General features: G+C 36.3%; 1 protein-coding gene across 1 annotated transcript; it reads right to left on the reverse strand.

Annotated features, from left to right (window-relative positions):
- Positions 1-130: 130 nt before the first annotated feature.
- On the reverse strand, positions 131-16,813 carry LOC100255521 (protein PAT1 homolog 2). The gene is made up of 5 exons (XM_002264784.4): positions 16,528-16,813; positions 14,916-15,061; positions 12,829-12,885; positions 12,147-12,222; positions 131-2,868 (listed from the first exon to the last, which is right to left on the reverse strand). The coding sequence occupies exons 1-5, from the start codon at positions 16,580-16,582 to the stop codon at positions 764-766; spliced, it is 2,439 nt and encodes an 812-aa protein (XP_002264820.1). The 5' UTR covers positions 16,583-16,813; the 3' UTR covers positions 131-763.
- Positions 16,814-23,794: the final 6,981 nt, after the last annotated feature.

A 23,794-nucleotide genomic window follows, 5' to 3' on the forward strand; every position in this document is an offset into this window, starting at 1 on the left:
TAGACCTTGACCTATTCACTGTCTCCAGTTATTTCTTAAAGCACTAGACCAAAAAACACCTGAAAACACCTCATACTTCATGCAAATTTAGATAAAAACTAGAATAAAAAACTTAACCTTACAAGCAACATTGGTATCGAAAAACCTAAGAAAGTTGAATCATGCATAACATCAAATCCAGAACTTTGTCAAATATAACTACAACAACTTCAATTATTACAAGATTTTCTCATCAAAGTAATACAAGAAGGGAAATAAAAAACCCTAGACTACTACTATATCATGCTAACAAAATACATAATTGATACTTCCCCCATCTTGAGACGACCACAAACTTCTTTCTAGGTCCATAAGGAGGAAGAACGGGGTTCGAAGGTTTTGGTAGGACCACCCTCTGTACATTCTCTTTCCCTATACTTCCCAGTTTTGGCCGGAGTTTCAACACAGAGCACCAAAATTAAGCTCCCCAGAAGAAAAAACACTTCCAGTCACAAACTCCCCTTGACGATAGTACACATTAATGCATATATGACTAAGTTTAACAAGATGAACATCACATAACGTATCCAACACTTTTAAAAAGGAACAAAAAAGACAGGAAAACAAATGAGGCTGAAGCCAGTGTGGCCACATTTCATTCCTAAGCATATATATGTGTGTGTATATATTGCCTTTGTGAAGGGATGACACACAACTAATCCACTACAGCATATGGATGTTTCTGAGATGCCTTTCACATCATATTTCTTTATTTCCTCTTCTATTAACCCCTCACTGATTCAGAAGTTACCTGGCCACTGCTCCCTCGGGTATTGAATCCTGTGATGGGCATGGATCGCTGAGCAAAATCTAGTAAAAGCTTCCGCTGGTGCTCATCAGTGTGAGGAAGACTTGCACGTAGAAGCTCCACAGGCATTTCCCGGCTTATTGCTCTTGTGGACTCTGAACTAATTATTTCTGTGCCAGGCTGGGTTTGTGAAAATATTGACTGTATGATAGTCTCATATTTACTCAGGCAATACTTGGTAAGAAGACTAAAGAATTCATCAAAAGAAGCCTGCCAAAGAGCACGGTTGGGCATGCTACATTTGCCAGCAACATGAGGATCAGTTAGGAGTTCGGTTGCCCTTTCAAGAACAGATTTTAAGATAATAGAGGCCCCATCTCCAGCAGGGCTTCCAAGAGGGCGGAGGGGTGGCTGCTCTGAAGAACAAACAACTGCAACCAGACAAGCACTCAAAGCACGAAGATCCATGCCATTAACACAAGTGGAAACTGTCTTTGCGAGATCTATTGTTGTCTCTGCCGCCCCCTTATCAGAGGGAAGGCCGCCAAATAAAAACCTCAAATGACGGAAAATAGCCATGCAGACAATTCTGGCAAGCTCACCACCTGGGAAAAGTAGCTGAATGTACCTGAAAAGGAGCTTTCGGCCCTTGGGAAGAGAGACCAAACGCAGGAAAACAAGGTCATCATTGGGAGCCAACCCAACTGCATGGCCACTTTTCCCAAGCGGGTCAACAAGCTGAAGTGAAGCTGCTAACCCTTCCAACAGCATCTGCCGCTTCCGCCTCAGCTGAATCCCTCCATCTTGGGGGGGACTAAATTGTAAAACCCGATCAATATCATCTACGTCAAGGAGAAGACAAAGGCCATCCTCAATAGCTATCCTAGCTGCAAGCATTGGTTCCTGTTCCAGTGGCTTTACAGTGACATTCTGTTCAGTGCTGCCATCATTAGAGCCAGAGGAAGGAGAGTCTACTTCAAGGAGGGGGCGAGGCCTACGGATGGAAGAGAAGGCAATCCTCCCAAGAGCATCTACAGGGAGATGAGAATGCTGTTCTGTATTATTGCGTCCTCGAGTAGGAAGATCCTTAAGGTGAGACGGGTAGAAATGGTGTTTCAACCTTGATTCAGCAGATTTTTTAGCAAGACGTGCTTGGTGGTAATAATCATCTATGTAGGGGTCATTGCTATGTGTGGCAGCATGCTGCATTCTAAGAATACTCTCTATCTCATCAGCTGTCATATACTTGGACCTGAATTGCACCAGACCATTATCACTTTTCTGGCTGCTAGAATCAGAGGCTTGGTGAGAAAAGCGCATGTTTTGTTTACTCCTTTGTGTTGACTTGGGTCTTTGATCTCTCATATCAGACAATCCAGGCATTCCTTTATGTTGAGGTGAAGGATGGGTATTATACAGTTGGGATCGCAGTGCTGAAAAATGGGCCATGGATGGTTGAACTGAATGATGCAACCTCTGCTGTTGAAGCTGCTGTTGTGACATTAACTGTTGGGGCATTATCCCATTTTGATGAGGTAATTGTTGTTGCAGAATATTGTTCAAGAGGCTAGGGTGATCTCCATGAATTAAGCCAGCATGATTGACCCAGTGGTTCAGTGGCCTATTATTAACAGATAGACCAGGAGGGTTGAACTGAGGTATATTTCCACCGTAATGCAACCCATGTGGTAAGCCAGACAAATGGATATTAGAGTTAGATAAAGGAGATAGATTTGGCGCAGATAAGTGCAACTGAGGTCCGACAGTAAGAGATGAAATATTCAGGTGATGTGAATGGTGGTGGCGTGGTGAAGCCTGTTGAGAACTGCCACCCGGAGGGAAAGATGTGAAAGATGATTTGGGCACTAAAATTGGTTCACTCGAGAAGTGATGTGGCTGCTGTGGCTGCTGAGGATATGACGATGTTCTGTACAAAGGCCTTGATTCACCTAGATGAGCAGAAGAAGCATGTGGCTGTGATGACCACCTCTTGCCTTCCTGAGAACATTCTGCATCAAACATATGCTGATCCAACCAGTTCGGAAAATCTGTGTCTTGTGCCCAATCAGCTGCAGACGAACCTAAAAAGAACTTGGCATCAATTGAGGCACAGAAATTAAGAAACTAGAATCCATTAATAAGCACTTGCAGATGATGAAGTTCCACTAATTTTATAACACCTCACACAAGTTGGGGAAACAATGATCAAAATTAGCACAACATGGAAGGGGCAAAAAAGTACTGGAGTGCACAGACATTTTATAGACTGAAAATGGAAATCTCTGCATGACTTTTTTATTCAATGTTATTGTACTTCCTTGACTATCAAAGAATGAAAGGAAAGTGTACTCTACTAGAATAATTACAATCACTAGTCGAGTCAATCTGCTTCTTCCTAAATGATAAAACAACAAAATGGGACGTGCAAAATCTCTAACACTACATAACTACAAAATTAAACCACTCTTCATTTTTCATTGTCAAGTTCTGCCTAAAAAGTACTCAGAATTATATCATAGGTATAAAAATAAATGGGGTAACAGTACTAGTTCAGTTATCCAAAAAGTTTTTATTTGAGTGAGAAACCAGAAAACTGTAGTTAAAGAACATATGCCAGAAGTACAAAACAATTGCTAAATATAGTTGATGGCCCCATAATGTGTTCCGCCATTTTTGTCATCCATTTTTGCAAGAACAAGAGAAAGAGAGAGAGAGAGAGAGAGAGATTACTAGGTTTAGCACATTGTCTTGCGACCCAAGAGGCGTAATTGCAAATTACGCACCACAAAGTGGGGGGAAAAAGAATGAGAGAGTAAGATCTTGGTCATACGACCCCATTATAAAGCCAACCCAAAAAATAAAAAGTGTTGGAGAGCACGACATACATTATGAACTTAAATCCAACAAGCTTAAACTTTTAGGGAAAGTGGTAGTTCAACATGGTATCAAAATCTCATTTGGTGGGACGTCATGCGTTCAAACCTCACCACCATAAATTTATTTTCCCAATTTATTAAGTCCACGTGTAAGCCCAAAAAATAGGCTACATGTGAGGGAGGATGCTAGAGAGCATGATATACATTATGAACCCAAACCCTGCAAGCTCAAGTTTGTAGGATAATTGGTAGTTCAATAGAAAGACTTGGGAGGAGAAGTTTTTAATTACAAAGCATATAGGATGAAAGGCAAAATATAGAAATATTAAGAAACACCAACATATAATTTTGGGAAAAAAATAATAATAATCTATCTTTGATAAATAGGTTAATGATTGCATATAAATGCTAAGAATCTAAGTTCTCAATATTAGGAAATATATATTGCCATATTTAAAAAATAAATAAATAAATAACCAAAAAAAAAAAAACCAACCAATTGTTCTAGTGAAACCAACAAAACCACAATCCCAACCAATCTCCTAACTTCAGTTAAACCTGAAATTCGACTTCATTTGTGCAAATGTAGAATATTTGAACTTACTTCATGCAAATATATATAGATCTATAACTATTTGGCATATAGGGATTGGTTGCTTTTGCCTATGATTCTATTGAATAATTTTTCATAAAGCACCACATAAGAATTGCTACTTTTAACTGACAACTATTTTAGAGATGAAATAAAATGGGAAAGAACCTTAACAAACAAGTACTTCATGATTTTTAGATTTTCAACTGAACATGTAGGTTTCTTCGTCATCCTCAATAGATATGGGACATTCAAATCAACACTCAACTTTTCGTAAGTGGCATCACCATCATCATCACAATATTAACAGGTTCATTATGGCATGCTTCCTTAATTTTCTTCTTTTCTATTTTTTCCAAAATAAGGAACAGGGGTTTATTTGACAAAAAGAGAAATAATGATGAGATATCTTTCATAAAAAGGAAGAAAAATACAACAAAAAGATAAAAACAAATTTCAAAACAGCCACTGTCACAAAGCAGTCAAGGACAGATGTTCCTAACAAAAATTTCTTGATATCTAGCACCCTCTTGGGCCAAATTATCAGCCACCTAGTCTGCAGATCTAGGTTTCAAAGCAAAAAGGGAAACCATCTCTCTTTTTTTCCAATAAGTAATATTTACTATTGTTACTTTTATTGATCATGATATTTTATTAAAAGGAAAAATGAAGTAAAGCAGCATGGCCTATCCTTCAAGACAAACAAAAAGGAAGAAACAATCAAAATATTTACTCAAAAAAGGCAACCCAAAAACTCCAGCTAACAGACTAGCACGGAGGTGCCAAACCCTATGAAGAAAAAAATTCCCTTTAGAAGGATATGCTGATAAACCTCCCCATTTTGTCAGACAATCTACTGCCTTCTTATTTGAGTTAGACCTCCAGAAAAAGGAGCATCCTATAAGCCTCAAGAAATTAATAATCCTATGGACTTGAGCAATGAAGCAACTGGTTTCCAGAGCCCCCTCTTCCCTTAAAATATTGAAAGGAGAAAACCGACTGAATCCCCTTTCACTGCCATTTTCTGTAGCTCCAAGCAAATACCTCAATCAAGCTTCCATAAAAGGTAGTTCAGCCTAAATAACTGATCCAAAACCAGCTGAATAGAAGAATGCTCCAACCACATGGCCATAAGACATTCTTATGGCACTCTGAATGCCCATAGAACCAGGGTCCATCAAAATTAAGTTTCAAAGAACCTACAGGAATGGAATCCACAACTCTCAACCTAGAGTCTCTCCTAATTCACACAGCTCCCCAACTTAGTAGAATCATGCCCAACAGAACACTCAGGAACACCCCAGTAATGGGCCCCCCCATAAGGAAGCATAGAAACAAACAATATTCAACAGTGCTCAACAGGCCTGCATTTACCCTAAAATCTTAGCGTTTCTCTCAAACCAAATAATGCAGATATACAAGCAAAGCCCGCTGCCAAAGCACTCTCTGCCTACAGATGCTCAAAAAAACCCCCAAAAGGCAATAATCGGCATCCACCCTATTTTTAAAAAGGCACAAGGTGCAAGGCATGGCCCAAGACTCGTGTTTGTTCAAGTAAGGAGCACTGTAAGGGGCATATGCAATTTTATAAAATATTGCAAATTTAGACATGCATTTAAAAAATTTACTCACTGATCACCAAGGATACTCATAAATCAATTCTCAATTCTCATTAACTTCAGAAATCAGTCTAAAAATCATCTTTAACATAGATCAGTTAAAAAAAAAAAATTAGATTCAAAAATCGGCTACCTTCACTTTTAAAAATCAGGTTTAAATTAGTTCTAGAAATCAGCTGTTCTCTTCTTTGAAATTAGTTTTCTCTATCTTTTTAAAATAAAATATGAAAAGAAAAGGTTATGCTCTTCTTCCTCTTTAAAACAGTTAAAAAAATATTTGTTTGAAAGAAAAGGTTTCCCTAAAAAAAATGAAATTATTTTTAAAAAACAAAAATCAATACCTTAAAAACCACTGAAGACTGGATGAATGGCAGTGTGGAACAATGAAAGCTGTGTAGCCATGGAGTCAGGTATCCGACATTTTCCCTATATGGTTTTTGAGTTTTGCCCTCACCTGTTGGGTTGAAAGAAAAAACTACTTTTGAAGTTGGGTTACTTTTTATGAAGCATGTGCAAAACGATGTCTATTTCTCATGATTTTGGAAGAAAAAAAAAGAGCATGGCGCAAAATTACATTGTTTTTCCCAGGGCAAAGACAAAAAAAGAACGAAGGCAAGCCTTAGCACCTTGGCTGGTGGCACTGCACCTGCTCCAGGTGAGGTGAGCTGGCAACACCTCCACATCACTTTGCACCTAGGCACACCATTGATAACATAGTGCCCAACACTTCATAGAGGTCCAAGAAACATTGCCCAATTGGAATAATCTCTACCATAATCCTGAAGCTACAGAACAATTAACAAGTGGTTTGTGGTTTCTCTGTTATCTAGACAAAGAGTGTAATGTCTTTATAAGATCTCATCTGTAGCACATTGGGCATCAATCTTCCAATTAGCCAACGCTCAAGTGAAAACCTTGATTTTAAGCAAAACTTCAGACTTCCAAAGAAAATTGGCCTGCAGAGGACTACTCGAAGACAAGGTGCAAAGGAACAATTTTGCACAAAATCGGTCTGAAAAAGTCAAAAGTCCAAGACCTGTCATCCGTGCAAGGAGAGTAAATACACATGTTGCAAAGAGAGCAAGAGGTGAAGCTTTTCAAATCCATGATTTCTCGCATCACAGAGACATGGAAATTCCAAAGATGAACTGAATAAGATTGACTAAAACAAGTGCATAAGGAAGATTTTACCCCTCAAGATGAGATAGAAACTAAACTAAAAACAAATGCGTAAATGGTTGATTGCCCACCAGACATCCTCCCAAAAACAGATTAATGGACAGCCTCCAACTGAGCACAATGTTAAGAGTGTTTTCTGTTTCAGAGCAAACTACATATACTTTTAACAATATTGCGTGACAATGGATCAAACCCCCGAGAAAACAGAAAATACACTTACCATTGGAGCCCTATTCTTCAAATAGGCCACCCAATGCCCAAACCCCATTCACATTTGGGATTGCAGACTTGACTCCAACCTAAAGATGCTCTTTGTTACCCTTACAACACCTTCCCAAGGGAACTTACATCAGGATTTTTTCAATCACAGCAATACCAACTAGTTTTCTGCAATAAAAAGGTACTACATGAGAATATGGGCAAGAAAGCCTTCTTCCACCTATCACACCTCCTACAGATTCATTCTCGAATTAAATACCTAAAACTAGTAGCCCTAGGATTCACACCCAAAAGGAAGACCCAGACAAGATAACAGCTAGTGCTATAACCCACAAGGGAACCAAGCCTACACAGCATCACCTGATTAATGTTAATACAACATAAAATTGTCAAATTTCAACTTAAGCTAGTCCCTATATTTGAGGATAGGGAAACTTGTGTTTTAGTGCAGTGATTTGAAAACAATCGAAAAATAGAAACTCACTTGTATAAAATTAAAGTTATCTTCACAAATTCTGAAATATTTAGAAATTTATGTACTCTCTCACTTTACTTTCCAATATATTTCCCGAAATATACTTCCTCTATTGGTGACGATAACTTCCAAAGAAACTCCACCCTCCTTTTACTCTACCCAGGATTATTTCCTATGTATAAAACAATATCATCTTATATCTTCTTACAAGGTGATGACTCGTTACAAATTCTCATTGACCGTTTTTCTAAAACACGACACATCAAATTTTTTCCTAGATTAACTATATAGCATTTAATTATTTCTAATTTAGAAAAAAAAATTGAATTTTGAAAAATAAAACCATTATGAATTTTATTTTACTTACATTTTTTATTTTCATAATATATACTTATTCGATTCATAAAATAATATTTATAACAAAATACTAATGGAATTCTAAATAATAAAAAATTAATGCTATATATATAAATTGAATGACATTTTTGCCAATTCTAAATTTAAGAATTTGTCATGTTTCATGACCTAACAAAAAAAAATAATAGAAAATCTTCAATCCCCAGAGAATATCCCAACTCCTCTCACTCGCCTTTGTTCTCTATCTCATAGTTGGACCCATTGTTTTAAGAAGGCCTCCTTCCTTTCCTAATTTTATTCTGTAAAACCGGTGTTGAATTCTCTCGTTTCAAAACAATAAATTGGTAAGTGAGAGATTTTCTAGACAAGGCTTTTTTATGTTGAGAGAATGGGATAGAGAGGGAGAGTCCACATAGAGTCTCCTGAACAGTTGCTGCCACCCAACTGAAAAGAGCATTTTGGGAAACATATTGCAAATCAATATTAGAGTGCATAAATTTCTACATATTTTCAAATATATAAAAATAACTGATTTTAAATAAGTTACTATTTTCTATTTATTTTCAAATCATGGTACCAAAACAAACTTTCCCCCTGAGGATAAGTTTGACATTCCTCTCCAACAACTCTAGATAAGAAAATAATAGCATCAGCAAACTAGAAATGATATAGCTTAATACAAAACCTTCAGTGCCATTATTAAAAGTACCCTACTAAATCTGGAAATATCGTAAAACTAGAGAAAGTTAAAATAACCATATGTCATCAATCTACTATATGTAAAAAAATCTATAGAAGTAACAATGACACCATCAACCATACAAAAATCATTTGCACTAGCCTTTATATAATACTACAATATAATGACTTCACATCCGATCATCAGTAATAAAAAATGAAATGGTGTAGATAGCCTAGTGATGGAGATAAAGATGTTCAATTAAGTACTTATGTTAGGCATAAATATAGGAAGTGATAATATTTTATTTTGTTACATCTCTATTGTCATACAACACCTAACTGAAAGTTTAATGAACAACAGAGGCATACAGAATGTTTAAGACCAGGTGACAAAGCAAACTCAAAAGCTCACTAGAAATACTTAGTTGATAATAATAAATAAATACAATTTTCAAATTCTACATGTTCTATGACATTGGCACAAAAATCCAACTGTTATGAAGTAAAAGTACATACAAGCACATGGCAGAAGCTAAGAAACTAGTCATTTTAAGAGCTTAACCCTTTTAAGTAATTGATTAATGTTGCTCTTTTAGTCTCCATAACAGAAGCCCTTTTTTCCCTTTTTGACATCTGTTGGGATGCACCTTGTAAACATCCTGCACATGTGTGTGTGTGCACACATGCAGATAGAACAAACTAAATGAGAAACAGTAAATTTTGGATGAAGATTTGTTGAATCTGCCCCTTGAAACGTTTAGCAAAAGCAGCCATTATTTGTTATTTCAAAAATCTAATAATTTCATCTTCAAAATTACTGGAGACAGCTAGCTCAAGGGGGATGGGGTTGGGGTGGGGATGTGGGAGATCTCAGGTTTGAGCCTCAATAAAGACAATAAAAAAATATGTTACCTGCCACAAAACAAAAACAAAACCAATAACCAAAAAAATGCTGAAGAAAAAACATTCTTTTGTTCATCTCCTAAGATACAAGATCCATTCACTATCCTGATTTTAAAGAAGTGGACTATGGAAATGGTAGGTGAAGCAGAGTAAAGGACTAGAACTTCTTCATAACTAAGAAAAAAAAGTAATTAATAAACTTAAGTAATATGAAGCTGTTCCAACAATGTGAGGTAACCATAAATGCATTTATGTAATGCTATGAATTACATTTTCACAGTAACCAAGTAGGAAAATATAGCTCAATGACACAATAAATACCCAATAAGGTAGTTTAAGTTACTAATAAAATCAAATTCACATGGTAGACATGTTGGACATATGGGTTTGACAACAAATTTACAAAATATACAATTAACTAAAGAAAGGCAAACACATATTTCAAACTACATGCAAAGGAGGCATTCTATTTGCAAACATGAATTATTGCACATTAATACAGATTGGGTGAAAGCACAACAACCGACCACTATAAGCATCCTAGGGCCAGAAGATTTCAATCAAGCGATCTTTCCAAACACTTCTTGGAGAAACTTTTCATAAACCTAAGGCCCTATTGAATCATACTTTGATACACTTTCATCCCTTCTCTGCACAGCAAGGATGGGAAAGTGCCCTAACTTAGAGAGCTCGAAGGGCTAATAACAGATAAACCTTTTGAACAAGCACAAAGAAGATTCAGAGGGGATTGAACCTATGAGAAAATAAAAAGATTCAGAGCAGATTAATAGGCTAGCTTGATCCTCAACCTCCATGAGAGGCTAGCTTTCAGAGATTTCATGAGAGATCTTGGCTTGTTCTTCATTTGGAATCCCCACATATTATTCACACCTAACTGGTGTGCATTTTATAAATAAAAAGTCCCACAGAGGAACAAAATGGAATTGTAAAATCATACTTCAATAAACTTTCGGGGGACTTTCATCCCTGCTCTATCAAGGCAAGGCATGAGCCTTAAAACATAAGGCAATAGTAATGTAATCTGTTAAACTCATAAAACATAGGAAAATGTTCATAAGAGAATAAATTTTTTAAACTTGACATAATTAAATCATTAACATGAAGAATTTCAAGTTCATGAGGTAACCAAAAACAAAACAAAAGCAAAAAAAAAAAAAAAAAAAGAAAAATAAAAGGAGAGAACAAAAAGAACCAAAAAAAGGGGGGAACAAGCCATGTTCCACAAGACAGTAAACAAACTCCCATAAACAACAGAATACTCAATGTTACAACAGAAGGCAACCTTAAACCATGCCTCATCACAAATGAGAAGTCCAAAGTCAACTAGAGAGGAGGCAACCTTTCAGCCAACTTATTAGCTTTTTGGTCAATAGTCTGGCCCTACCCACTGGTCCCTCCGCCAATACCATCACCTCATAGAGACCCACAAAATGACAAAAGACAACAGTATAATCCCTACACTACTATTAACTCCAAACAACCATCTAGGACATCTTTTTCAAGCCCTCCACCAAGGAAAGAACCTTTGCCTCAATGGCCAGAATCAAACATGTAGGCTTGCACAAATCTCAACTGTCCCCCAATTGCTACTGGATCAACCATCAATACCTGTTGGCACCAGGCCTTATTACAAGAACCCCACCCTCTAATTTCTGGCCAATAATCCACAGAGGAACTATAAAGCCCAGAACAACAGAAAAAAGGTATGTTAAAATATTATTAATTTTCATATTTTCAGATCAACAACTAACTGTTTTTGGCCTCGAGTACGACAAAGTTATGCTTCTATGCAGGAAATAGAGAAACTAAACGCTTCATTAGTAAGTGAAATTTGTTAGGCTTTTTCTTTTCTTTTTTTCTTTTTTTTTATAGGTAATATCAAAAAGTATATATATAAAGAGGAGATGCCAAAACAGCACCCCCAAGTATACAGGAAGTATACAGCGGAGGCCTAAAGGCTCACCCAAGAGGGAAAGGGAAAGAAACAAAAAAACATTACCTGTCCTTATTTAGAATCTAACCAATCAATGAAGCTAAAAAGAGAATTAGGACTCATATCTATAGACACCCTAATAAGGCTTTTTCTTAACACTAATAATATTCTAAATAGCATCATTACCATCACAAATGTTCAATCAGCAAGAACCTATGATAAACTAGTGCATGCAACAAAGGATGTAAAGCTGCCAGCAGAAAATCAAATACAATCTAGATACATGCAAATGCATAGATACATAAAGCTCGCCAGTTGGTAGATATTTTCAGCCATAGCAATAAGATGAATTTATTATTTCACATACAAAAGATGGCCAATGGCCAAGGCTGTGAGCAATACAGAAAGATTTTAGAAAGAAAACTGGTCGGTCTATAGATCAAAATGTCAAGGAAACCATCCAATGTCTACCATAGTATGATGCCAGAGAAATAGATTACTCACTTTCTCTTGAAAAAGATCCAGAACCCCTATCACCAATAACTCCTGGATTTCTTGGTCCAGTAACAACTCTGTTCAACTGTATCACAGAACAATGAATTAAGAATGCCTCCAAGAAATTTACAACTTAAAATTACATTTAGAAGGACATGAAACTAAAAGGAGAGAATAGTAATAAGAATTAACAAATTCTGACAGAAATGAAAATAATATCCCATCTATTAACGTAAAGGATATTTGATTAAAAAAACACAGAAATCATTAATGCAGGGCTATATTGTCTGAAGCAATTTCACAATAGTCTTATCAACATTCTATGGAAGTAAGTAACATTCTTGTCAATCACATTTCATTGGAACAATTTTTATAGGCAAACATTTGTTGTCAGAGCTGTAGTAAACATGAGGAAAACAAATACTTATGGATTGCATACCCCAGTCAAGTACCATAGGGAGAGGATGAGAGAGAGTAATTTATGGATTGCAATTCCAATGCAATGACTAATACAAACATTTAGCATGGGATAAAATAAATGAATAAATAAATAAAAATAATAGTTTTTACATTAAGAAACTAAGAATCATTTGATCTTAGAGAAGTATAAAATATGAGAACTATAAAAATTGACACAATAACAATATTTATTCTTCATTGCTTGCAAGATGATAAATGTGAGAAAGCCTACCTTTGAAAATGTACTTGCCAGATCATCGATGTCAGACAAAGAACTTAAACCTACACTCTGGTGATAAAAAATAAAATGAGGTTAGAGTCAATATGGCAGTGTATCATGTTCTTGAGGATGGAAATGAAGAAAAAATGTATATCATCAACCATTAAGATAACACTAATCCAGCAGTTTGAGAAGACAGGAAGTTGGGAGCAATGACATTAAAGGAAAAGTTACAGAAAAATCAGAAAAATAAATTAGAACTCTCATATTCTCATATGCAACCAGCAATACACACATGTCTGCAAGACCTTATTCTCATGCAAAAAGACATATGTGCTAGCATGCGTGGGTGTGTTTTGACAAGCACAGGTGATTAGAACTATTTTTCGTTTTTGTGTAATCTGTAACTGAGTCTAAAGATTTAGAAATCACAGAAGAGTCAGTCAAACAATTGTAGCAACGAAATTGACACATTCAGCAGATACCACAGCAGCTCTTGTTAAGTTAATGAAGGAGCCAATGTATGATGGTTTTGAAGGCAGATTTACAGAGGATATCACTCTGTTGAAGACTATGGTAATGGATCATCTATAGCATAGGCATCCAGAAATCATGCTTTGATGATGTCATAACATCAATTTTTTTCCAGTTAATTTTCTCTCTGCTATTCCCTTTGTTTCAAAGTTTCTGTTAAGTGGAACATCTCTGCTCTTTGTCCTGCTTTTATCCATGTCTTCCTTTAAAAAGACAAAAGGGGTAAAAACATTTTGACAATTGAATCTCCATTAATTTGGGTAGGCAACCTCTTGGGAAGCAATTTTAGAGAAGCTCTTCAGGAGAAAGCTCCACAACGGAAATTTGTTGAAAGATTAAAATACTTCTATGCAAGTGAAGCTCTCTTCTCAAAGCGCACCACTTGACAAAGGAATTTTGGTGTAAAGACATCTCCATATACTACAACTAAAGATTGGGTTTGATTAAGCGATCTTGAAGTTCCCATTTGTCAGTAAGACATGTACTGCCACATTTTTATAAAGACCATCAAAAACAAAAATTATTGTATAGACTATTAGCACAGTATACACATCAACAATGCCAAAAGAGGGGCACAACCCCATTACATGCATAGCATACAAGTTATACCATTACAACCAAGAAAATTATAGACATACAACGACTGGAAAGAAAAAAGTAAAAAAAAAAAAAGAAAAAACCCTCCCAGTCCAAGCCACTCATAAGCTTTCAATGGACTCCAAAGGGGTCTTCTATCCAACTATACCAGCCAACAAATGAGAATCAAAGCATAATTTCTGTACCAAAAATGTTTCTTCCAGACATAGTTTCATGTTTGTCAAGGCCCTATGTGATGCACCTTTTGGAAGACTTCAAAGAGCTTTTTGAGAGTAAAAGCCCCTTTGCAGAGTGTTTGGTTACATTTAAGTAGTCCTTCGATGTAAAAACATTGGGACTTAGAATCTCTGTGTAAATGTTGCAACAAGTAGCTTTTGTGAAAACACCTTAAAAAATAAAAAGGAAAATGATAAAATAATAAATAAAAAAAATGGAAAAAAAAAACATTCTAAAATTTTAAAGACATGGGGACTTGGAGTTTGTTTAAAAGAATTGTTTTACATGTACATATATAACATTAGAAATTTTATAAAATGACACTTATAACCTTATAAATGAAAAATTTATCCACTTGTTTATTCAAAAAATAATTTCTAAAAATGTAGCAACCAAACACTAACAAATCTGTTTCTAGTAAAGGTCTTTTACATATAGATATTTTTAAAAAGAGTTTTAGTAGAAGTTACAGCTACACAAATACATCTTAAAACAAATAGATAATAATATGATTTTATTCTCAAGGGTTATATGAAATGACTTCTCATCTACATACGTTTATATTATATATTAAAATAAAAGCATTATCTTCAGCTCTTAACAGCACCATGGCAATGCCCCTTTTTCTCTTTTTCTCCGTTAATTTTTTATAAAAAGTTCAAGTACCATCTAGGAAATGATGCGACTTAGAATTGAATGGACACCAAAACTAATATTAATTCATTACATGACCCAAGGGGAAAAATATTTACCTCTTCTCTCTCAAACAACTGATACTCATCGTCAACGGATCCAAATACAGGAATATTTTCTTCATTCTCCAAACCCCCCAACTCCACTTCCTCCACAGCATGTTGACCAAAAAATTCATATTGTGATGCATCAAAGAGTGCACCATCTGCAAAAGAATTGAAAGGGAAAAAAGAGACACCAAAAAAAGAAGTTAAGTCAACACATCCAATTGTTCCATCCTTCAAACATCCAAAACACATATAGATGTTAGAAAAAGTTGAGCCTCGTGAGCCACTAAACAGAAGATGAATACAAATACGGTTATTTACATTCTATAATCAAGATGCTGAATGTAACCCAGTAAACTACATATAGAAACAACAGCTCGAACACAAATTAAGCACGTGTCAAGTAACCAACCGAAAATCAATTCTGGTTAGAAAACCCCAATTATGACAGCCCCAAATCCCAATACTTGTGATAAATCTTTTAATACGACCCCTATGTTGGGTTGTTGAGAAAACCGACAAAGGAAAAGGGAATTATCTTTCTTAATTGATAAAAAGAATATACTGAACGAGCACTGAGCACCCTACCTATGTACACTGGGAGTATACATAAACTAAGCTAAGTGCAACAACACAAAAAAGGAGAAAGAAAGCAAAGCTCCTCCATCCCGATTGTTTCCCAAACAGCTAACAAGATCCACAAGAGATCTCCCAACCCTACAGACACCTTAAGTCTAGGAGTGTAACAAGAGAAGTATAAACTCTTTTATTGGAAACTTGGACTTCCGGTTGCCTTACAGAGCTTTCATTTCTAATCAATTCCTACATTTTTGTCAGCATCTCAACTGAATCTTTGGATTATCAAACCTACCTACTTATAAAATGGGCATCTGAAGATCTTCAAAAACCCAAAATTCAATCACAGAATCAATCACGACACCAATGAAGATCAGGAAGATAAACACTTGAAAGCTCAATCAAACAGTTATCCTCTGCTCTATTGCAGGGAGAACCAAAGAAAAGAAGAGTAACACAAAAGGAAAAGAAACAACAGTCAATCGTTATGCCCTATAATCCCCATTCGTTTGGTGGTGGATTTCACTATCCCATAACTCAAAATTCCAGCTTCTTTTTTCCTTTTTTTCTACCTTTTCTCAGAACCAAACGGACCCCGATTAACAAATCCCAGAAAAAAAAAAAAATATATTTCCATCAAAGTCAAAACCCAAATCAAGGACAGAAATCACGAACACAACAGAAATACAAAACCAAAAAGCCTCAGTTTGTTTCCCCAAAAACAGCTCACGAACACTCCATTCCAATTAGCTTCATCAGTCCGTTAGGGGGTAGATTTCACTTCCTACGACTCAAAATTCAAATTTCTATTTTCTTTTCCTATTTTCTCTCAGCCACCGACCAGACCCAGATCAAGTAAAACCAGAAAAAAACGCATCTCAGTCAAAACCCAAATCGAAGACACAAACCCAAAAGCCTCGGGTCCCTTCCACCGAAAAATCTACTCCAATTAGCTTCACTCCAGAACTTCCTAAACCTTCCCTAGAAAATCAAAGCAAAAAAACCCCAGAAAAGCCATAATTACAAAGATGGAGGTGAGGAGTTTGACCTGAGGAAGAAGCCTCGGGGAGGTCCTTGAAATCCAAACCCTGAGATCTCTCCATTTCCACAGAATCAGAAGAGCTAAAACCCCAGAAATCCAAACAGCAGCATAATCAAAAGCTTAAATTTGAGGGATTTTTTCGGGTTGTTTCCCAGTGTCCTTATGCACATACATATATTATATGTATATATATAGAGGAAGAATCGAAAGATGGTGTGAAGGAATATCTTAGTGAGGGTTGGCTCCTCCCTTTATTTATTTGGGATGTGAATGTGAAAAGAAAAAAAAAAAAAAAAAACTCAAAACCCTGGGCCACTTGTAAATTTTAGACAAAGTTATTATACGGACAAGAGCCTTGTTTTTAGTTCTTCATATCAAAGTGCAAAGAAATTGGAATTTTCTTCTCTAAAATCCAATTTTCAAAATTAATTTTCTTGGAATATAAGAAATAGAAGTAGACACTAGGTTATGTTTGCAAAATTTTCTCAATATTACTTTTTTATTTTTTAAAAACAAGAAAAACAGAAAATTTGTTTTCTAAGTACATCTATATGTTTTTAGTTATTTTAACTTATTTTTTACTAAGTGGATGTTTAATGAACTAACTTAATAACTTAAAGTGACTTAATAACTTAAATTAAGTCATTAAATAAATTAAGTATATTTGATAAAATAACATAATAATATAATTTAAAATAAAAATAACTTAAAGTAATAAGTAGAAATAATTAACTTATTATTAAGTTCACATATTTATTTTACTTTTTTATACTTATTTGCCTTAATTACCTTCATTGTTACTACTTTATGACAATGTATAAGGATAACTATATCAATTTGATTATTTATAATAAATTTTGAGTTAATTTTATCAAACAACCTTAATAATTAAAGTAAGAATTAAATAATAAGTTTTAAATCGACAACTTAAATATAATTTATCTTAATGTTAACTTAAGTTATTAAATAATAAGTATTAAATTTTATCAAATACCTCCTAATTGTTGTAATAAAAAAAAAAATAGATGTGCAAAATAGAGAGAATAAGTAAAAATAAAGCATTATGGATAAAAAAAATTATTTGAAAACATATAAAATTTGTAGGTGAAGAACATTTTAAATGAATATTTGTTATAAAAAATATTTAAAAACCATTTTTTAAAAGCACTTCCAAACAAACCTTCATCTTCCTTATTCATTATTTAGTTATTTTTAGTAATTCAAAATTATTATTTATATCCAATATTTTGTTCTTTATTATTGATATTCATTATTAATTAGATGGTTTGATTATCTAATTCATTGTTTGAATATTGTTAGTCATTTGAGGTTTTCATAGATGTTCACTATTATTCTAGTTGTTCATACTATGAAATTAAATTGGAATTAATGCCTATTTATATATTTCTTTAAATGATAATAAAAGGAATTATATTTATTTTTAAAAAAAGTTTATTCTAGAATGCCAACCTTTTTTTCAATTATTTGCCCATAATTTAAGAATTTTTCCTACAAATCATAATGTGTAATCTTTTTTATTTAAAAAAAATTAAAGTTTTTTCTTAGATATTTTTTTATTTGGAATGATTTAATAAGAAATTATTTTTGAAATTACTATAATTAATGGGCATGCTCATTATAATCATCTTCTCCAACCAACCAAATACAAAAATAATAAGCATACTTATTATTGGTGTTGTGCTAACTGGATGCAGGCCAATTTAGTTTCACCAGCGTCAGACGGATTACTTCTCTGCACAAAAGGATGTCTGAGCAGGTGATCCCAGCACGCCCCTCCAAAGCTTAAGTCAAAATCTAGCGAGAATGAATCCAACTTTTTTGAATGATTATGTATGCATGCCTTTTTCATGCTTCTGGAGGGGTTTTATAGAACATATGGCGCCATAGTCAGAACATTGATTGTGCATTCATGCCTTTATTGCGCTGATAATTGTCGTCTTGGAAAATACTATGCCTTAATAAGGTAGTCAACACCATTATCTTAGCACAAATTGGACAATCATACCAAACAAACGCTACTAACTGGTGCCATTTGTTGGTTGTCGTGCAAGAATCTCAGACCATATTGTTAATTGTACATTTACGTTTGACAATGTTGCTGATTGCGTGTAACAACTTATTGACATTGATTTTTGGGTCTAAATGTTGTCTTGATTATCGCTTAGGTATTGGTGGTGATTAATCATCCGACCAATGTTTGGAATTTTCAACTGGTTTGGTTTGTCCGTCTAGAAGTCCTAGTCGGCTTGGTTTGTCCATTCCGTCTAGCATCGGGGAATAATAAATTTTATTTTTCCTCCCATGTTAAACGGAGTTTATCTTGGTGCAAACGGATTGCTCTAAATGGATTATCTATTTACCTTGAATGGTCAAAGAGTCTTGAGCCTAGGGAGGACACATGGAGGGAAGCCTCCCACAATGCCCCCTAATCTGTCTGCATTTATTCGATTGAGTCGTTGACAGGCGGAGATAGGACGAATTGTCCTTTTTTTCAATTTTTTGGGTACTAAGGGACGCATATCATCTGGCCTTTAACGATGTGACACATCAATCGAGACCCGTTGTCAAGTGGCGTGTCTCTTTACTAATCTTGGTAAGCACTTCCAAGCAGCGTGTTTCTTGGTCTACCTAGGTTTTCATTCCCTATAAATAGTGAGGTTACACCCATTTGATTCATCTATTAGTTTTCCTCTACACAGTGTTCTTTCGCCTGCGTTGCTCTTTTTTCGTTATTGTGCTTATTGTCGGTTGCGCCTTTTTGCCTTCATCGTCATTAACGACTGGTCTACTACTAAAGGTTTTCTTTTCTCGCCTAAAAGCATTTTGTTCTTGGATTTAGTAAGTTTTCTACTATCGATTTGTTTTTTTACTGTGTTTGTTTTTGTTTTTCCGATTATGTTGGTGTTGTTTGTTTGGAAAGAAAATTGACACATCAATGTCCAGATTTTGGGCTTTTTAGATTTATTGCTTACTTCGATGTCATCATTGTATTTGTGTTGTTGTCTCAAGCTTTCACTACCATCTTGATGGTGTGATGTGTGCGATTCTTCGTCTGCCGTCGCCGAATGAGCTTGTTTTGCAAGTTTCCACAGCCAAATTTGTCTAGTTTGAATTATAGTTTGTTTAGGTTTATATGTCCGTCACTAGGGCAACACTAAACGATAGACGAGTAGAGTGATTGGTTTTGAAAACTACGTTGATCTGCCCAAGTTTCCACACGACCTATATCTGTATGATCTAATGGATAGATGAGGAGTTACTTTTACCAATGGAAGGCATCAATAAGGCGGATGGACAAATTTTAAATTCAGACACTCAAGGCTCGTTTTCGTATTCCAGACACCATCTCGATTTAGCTATCAGACGACGAAGCTTTATCGTCAATCAATCTCCCGAATAACATGATATAGGGAGCAATTTTTCGTAGGGTTCCGTTTCCTCCTACCTTCCCTTCTTAAACAATGTCTTCACTTCACACAAATTTCTCCTACCTTCCTTCATGCAAACATCGTTCGGATATTGATGGGGTGTAGTGTGCTGGACATGCTCTTCTAATTAGATCTCTCCCTATTGAAAGTCTTGTTCGTTTACACTATCAAGATAATCCCAAAGGAGAGGTTCAGCTTGGTTGCCCACATTCATTCTCTCCAGTTCGTGACCAATCTTTCGAACTCAGGCAAAGACTAGGCCAAGGGGCATGTTTTGGTGTTCGACCCTTAGAGCAGTTCGTTTGAGGGTCTGGACAGAGTTTTTTCTCCACAATGCTCGTTGGAGATTTCAAGTAATCTATGCTTTTACCACTTTCATTTTGTCTTGTTATTATTCCATCCTTGTTGCTAACCTACTTACGATTTTTATGTTCGTCTAATGCAGGTAAGGAGAGGTGGGGACTTCTTGTAGAGTGGGTGAAAAAGGCTTCATTTGTTTGTCTAAACAAGTTGTTCAAGATTGACACTACTGAATGGGCTCACAACATTCTTCTATCGGATAAGAACCTCTAAGCCTTGATCGAAAATCCAAAACCCTTCATTATCCCAGTGTTTCCCTAGCTAGCTCATCCGTCTTTAGTGCTTGGCGAACATTTCGTACTGAAGGATCTGCCTTTCTATGAGGTTACTTGTTTGGCAAATTCTAAAGCACGTTAGGCTCGTTTAGAGAAACATGAGAAGAAACACCATGAGGGAACACTAAGGCAAGCTCCAATTACTAGCAGTCCAGCATCCAACTCTGCAGTCCGTCTTCCTACCCAAAAGAAGAAGCCTACAACTTGTCCCGTCCAGAAGGCAAGAACTTCGCCTCCTGCCACCCCGTTTTCATCCTCTTCTTTGTCTCCTTCATCTTCTCCATCCTTTTCATCTTTTAAAGACAAAGTAGAAGTAGGGATGAACTTGTTGATGCCCCTTATTATTTGTGAAGAAGAGGAAGAATAGTAGATGACCACCAACTTGAGAGTCGAATTCCACAAAAGGCAGCATAAGCACCTATCCGAATATATTGTTATCGGCCTCTCTCCTTCAAAGAAAGTTTGTTCGGCGCCCGGACTAGATTCTCTGTCTAAGCCAACACCATTGACTCCTATTGCAATTGTCGCCTCGGGTTTGGATGATGAACCCTCCTCTATTGGCGATATTCCCTACCACAAGATGAGAAAACCATTTGTCGTCTCGAAGAGCATCATTAAGGATTCATTCAAGTGTCCAAACCCTTCTCTTCATCGCCTAAAGCCGACCTACGTTCCCAACTGAGAGGAAGTGTCGGAGTTTTTGAGGTGTACCCTTGTCTTTACCGAAAAGGAGTCTCTTATGTAGGACATGGGGGCGCCATTTTCGGTTATGCAGCGAATTCCGGTTAAGGTGAATGAAGACCCTAACTAGTCTCTCTTGGTGCGGCTTCCTTACGGTAATCCAAACACTACCATTGCCCGTTAATTCATATGAAGGACTACACTGCTTTTGAGACATTGACAGTGGTAAGTCATCCCTCTCTTTTTCACTTATGAATTTTCTCATTTTTTTTTTCTTTAGTCTCTTTTTTCATAATGATCTTTGTTGCCCCTAGGTGATAGTCGGAGTTCGTAACCTCATACGGTAGTAAGTGCACCTCTTCCATCGATTGGAAACAATCGAAACCATGAGGGCATTCATTGCCCATAACATGGACGGAAATGGGGAGCTCCTAACCAACTTAGAGATGGTAGGGAGTGAGGTTACTGCTACCCAAAAGTTGGCTAAGGAGGGTGCCTGTCTGCTAAGGAAAGTTGAGAAAGAGAAGAAAGCATCCCAAGTCGAGGGTCACTGACTGATTGAGGAGAAGATGGCTATGGCGGCCGAGAATGAGAAGATTGAATAGGAGACTGTCTGGTTGAGGCGAGAGCTACAAGACCTCCGGGCAGGGTTTGTTGCTCAGAAGAAGGATTTGGAAGTGGACTACCAGAAGCAGGTTGATGACATGTTATTTTATGGCAACCGGTGTTGTATGAAGAAGCATGACATTGCCAACGATACTCTCAACTTTCCTTTTGATGATAAGGATGATGAATTTTTTGGCGGCCTTACCTTATGAGACGGGCTTGAGCCAAGAGAACGACGTGCTCTAGGAGACGGGACCTTCCAATGAGGATGACTCCCATGATGAGCAAACTTGATTTTTTTTTTCCTTTATTTTTTTTGGCCGGTTGTGGCTTGGATTTTTATGCTTGTATAAACAATGCTCTTTTGAGCATTTTACTTCAATTTTGAATGCACTTATTAATTTTCCTTCTAGTTTGCTCTTTATAGTAGTTTGTCTTTGCTATACTGTTTCCAAAAGCAACTTTTATTAATAATATTACTTTAAGTTAGTTACATTCCATAGGTGGAGTAGGGGCACACCGTCTAGTGTCTGGAGATGGTATGTCCTTGAGTCTCCTATCTTAATTACAACATAAGGTCTTTCCCAATTAGCTTGTAGCTTTCCGACTCCCCCTTCAACTGTGTTTTCGAAGACTCTTTTGAGAACCAAAGATCTTGACCAGAAAAACCGTGGACATGCCTTTTTGTTGTACCGAGCGATTATCCTTTGATGGTAAGAAGTTACTCGGATAGCTACAGCTCCTCGCTTTCATCAACCCAATCTAGTTGCCTTTTAAGTTCTTTATCATTTTTCATTTGATCATGCACAACTATTTTGGAAGTAGACGTGTCAATTTCAGTTGGAATGATGACTTTCATCCCAAAAGCAAGGGTGAAAGGAGTGACTCTTGTTGGTCATTTGGATGTTGTCCGGTAGGCCCATAAGACTCCAGACAATTTGTCTACCCATTTTCATTTTGCTTATTCCAACATTTTCTGTAATGCATTCAACAGGGTTTTGTTTGTTGTCTTTGTTTGTCTGTTACTTTGTGGATAGTGGGGTGTTGAGTGCAAATTCTTAATGTTTAGCTCTGAGCAAAATGTTTGAAAGATAACACTGTTAAATTAGGACCCATTATCCATGATGATTGCTCGTGGAATTCGGAATAAGAATAAATGTTTTTCCAGACGAACTTGGAGACATCTTTGTCTTTGATACTGGCATAGACTTCTAGCTCCACCCACTTGTTGAAATAGTCGGTTGCAACGAGTAAAAACTTCTTTTGTGTTGCTTTAGTGGGTAAGGGGTCGACTATGTCCATCCCCTCATTGCGCAAACAACCAAGGAGTTATGATTGGGTTGAGGGCTTTCGAAGGTACACAAGGAATGAGAGCATTTTGTTGACACCGATCGCATCTTCTGACGTAGCTTTCAGTGTCCTACTTCATTGTGGGCCAATAGTATCCTTGTGTGTAGGCATGGTGTGCCAAAGTTAGTCTGCTTAGGTGATTGCCACATATGCCTTCATGGAATTCGACTAGGACATGTTTGGTCTCTGGCTCGCTTAAACACTTTAGGTATGGGCCTCTGAATGATCATTTATAAAGTTGATCATTAATTAAAGTGAAGTGTGTTGCTTGTATGCAGAGTTTGTGTACTTGCTTCTCGTCTTTTGGTACATCAACTATCGTGAGGTAGTTTATAATGTTGAGCATCCATCCTGAGTTTGTTTGACTGATATTGAATATGGCCCGAGATTGATAGAAGGCGCGACTTTAAGGTAGATGGACAACATTACTGTCCAATTTATGGGGAGAGTGGCAGCTATCCTAGCTAGTGTGTCGACCTTTCCGTTCTCTTCCCATGACACTCGTTTGGTGATCCATTCGTCTAACTTTTTTAGGCATTCTTCCACCATGGC

The sequence above is a fragment of the Vitis vinifera genome, chromosome 3, assembly GCF_030704535.1.
Source record: "Vitis vinifera cultivar Pinot Noir 40024 chromosome 3, ASM3070453v1".
Lineage (NCBI taxonomy): Eukaryota > Viridiplantae > Streptophyta > Magnoliopsida > Vitales > Vitaceae > Vitis > Vitis vinifera.

What these genes read in the sequence shown, in the direction of transcription:
- LOC100255521 (XM_002264784.4), bottom strand. Translation starts at nt 16,582, where the DNA reads ATGGAGAGATCTCAGGGTTTGGATTTCAAGGACCTCCCCGAGGCTTCT. An exon ending in CCCCGAGGCTTCTTCCTCAG is followed by an intron (nt 15,062 to 16,527) that starts GTCAAACTCCTC and finishes ATTCTTTTGCAG; the next exon opens with ATGGTGCACTCTTTGATGCA. An exon ending in TGGATCTTTTTCAAGAGAAA is followed by an intron (nt 2,869 to 12,146) that starts GTGAGTAATCTA and finishes AGTTCTTTTTAG; the next exon opens with GTTCGTCTGCAGCTGATTGG.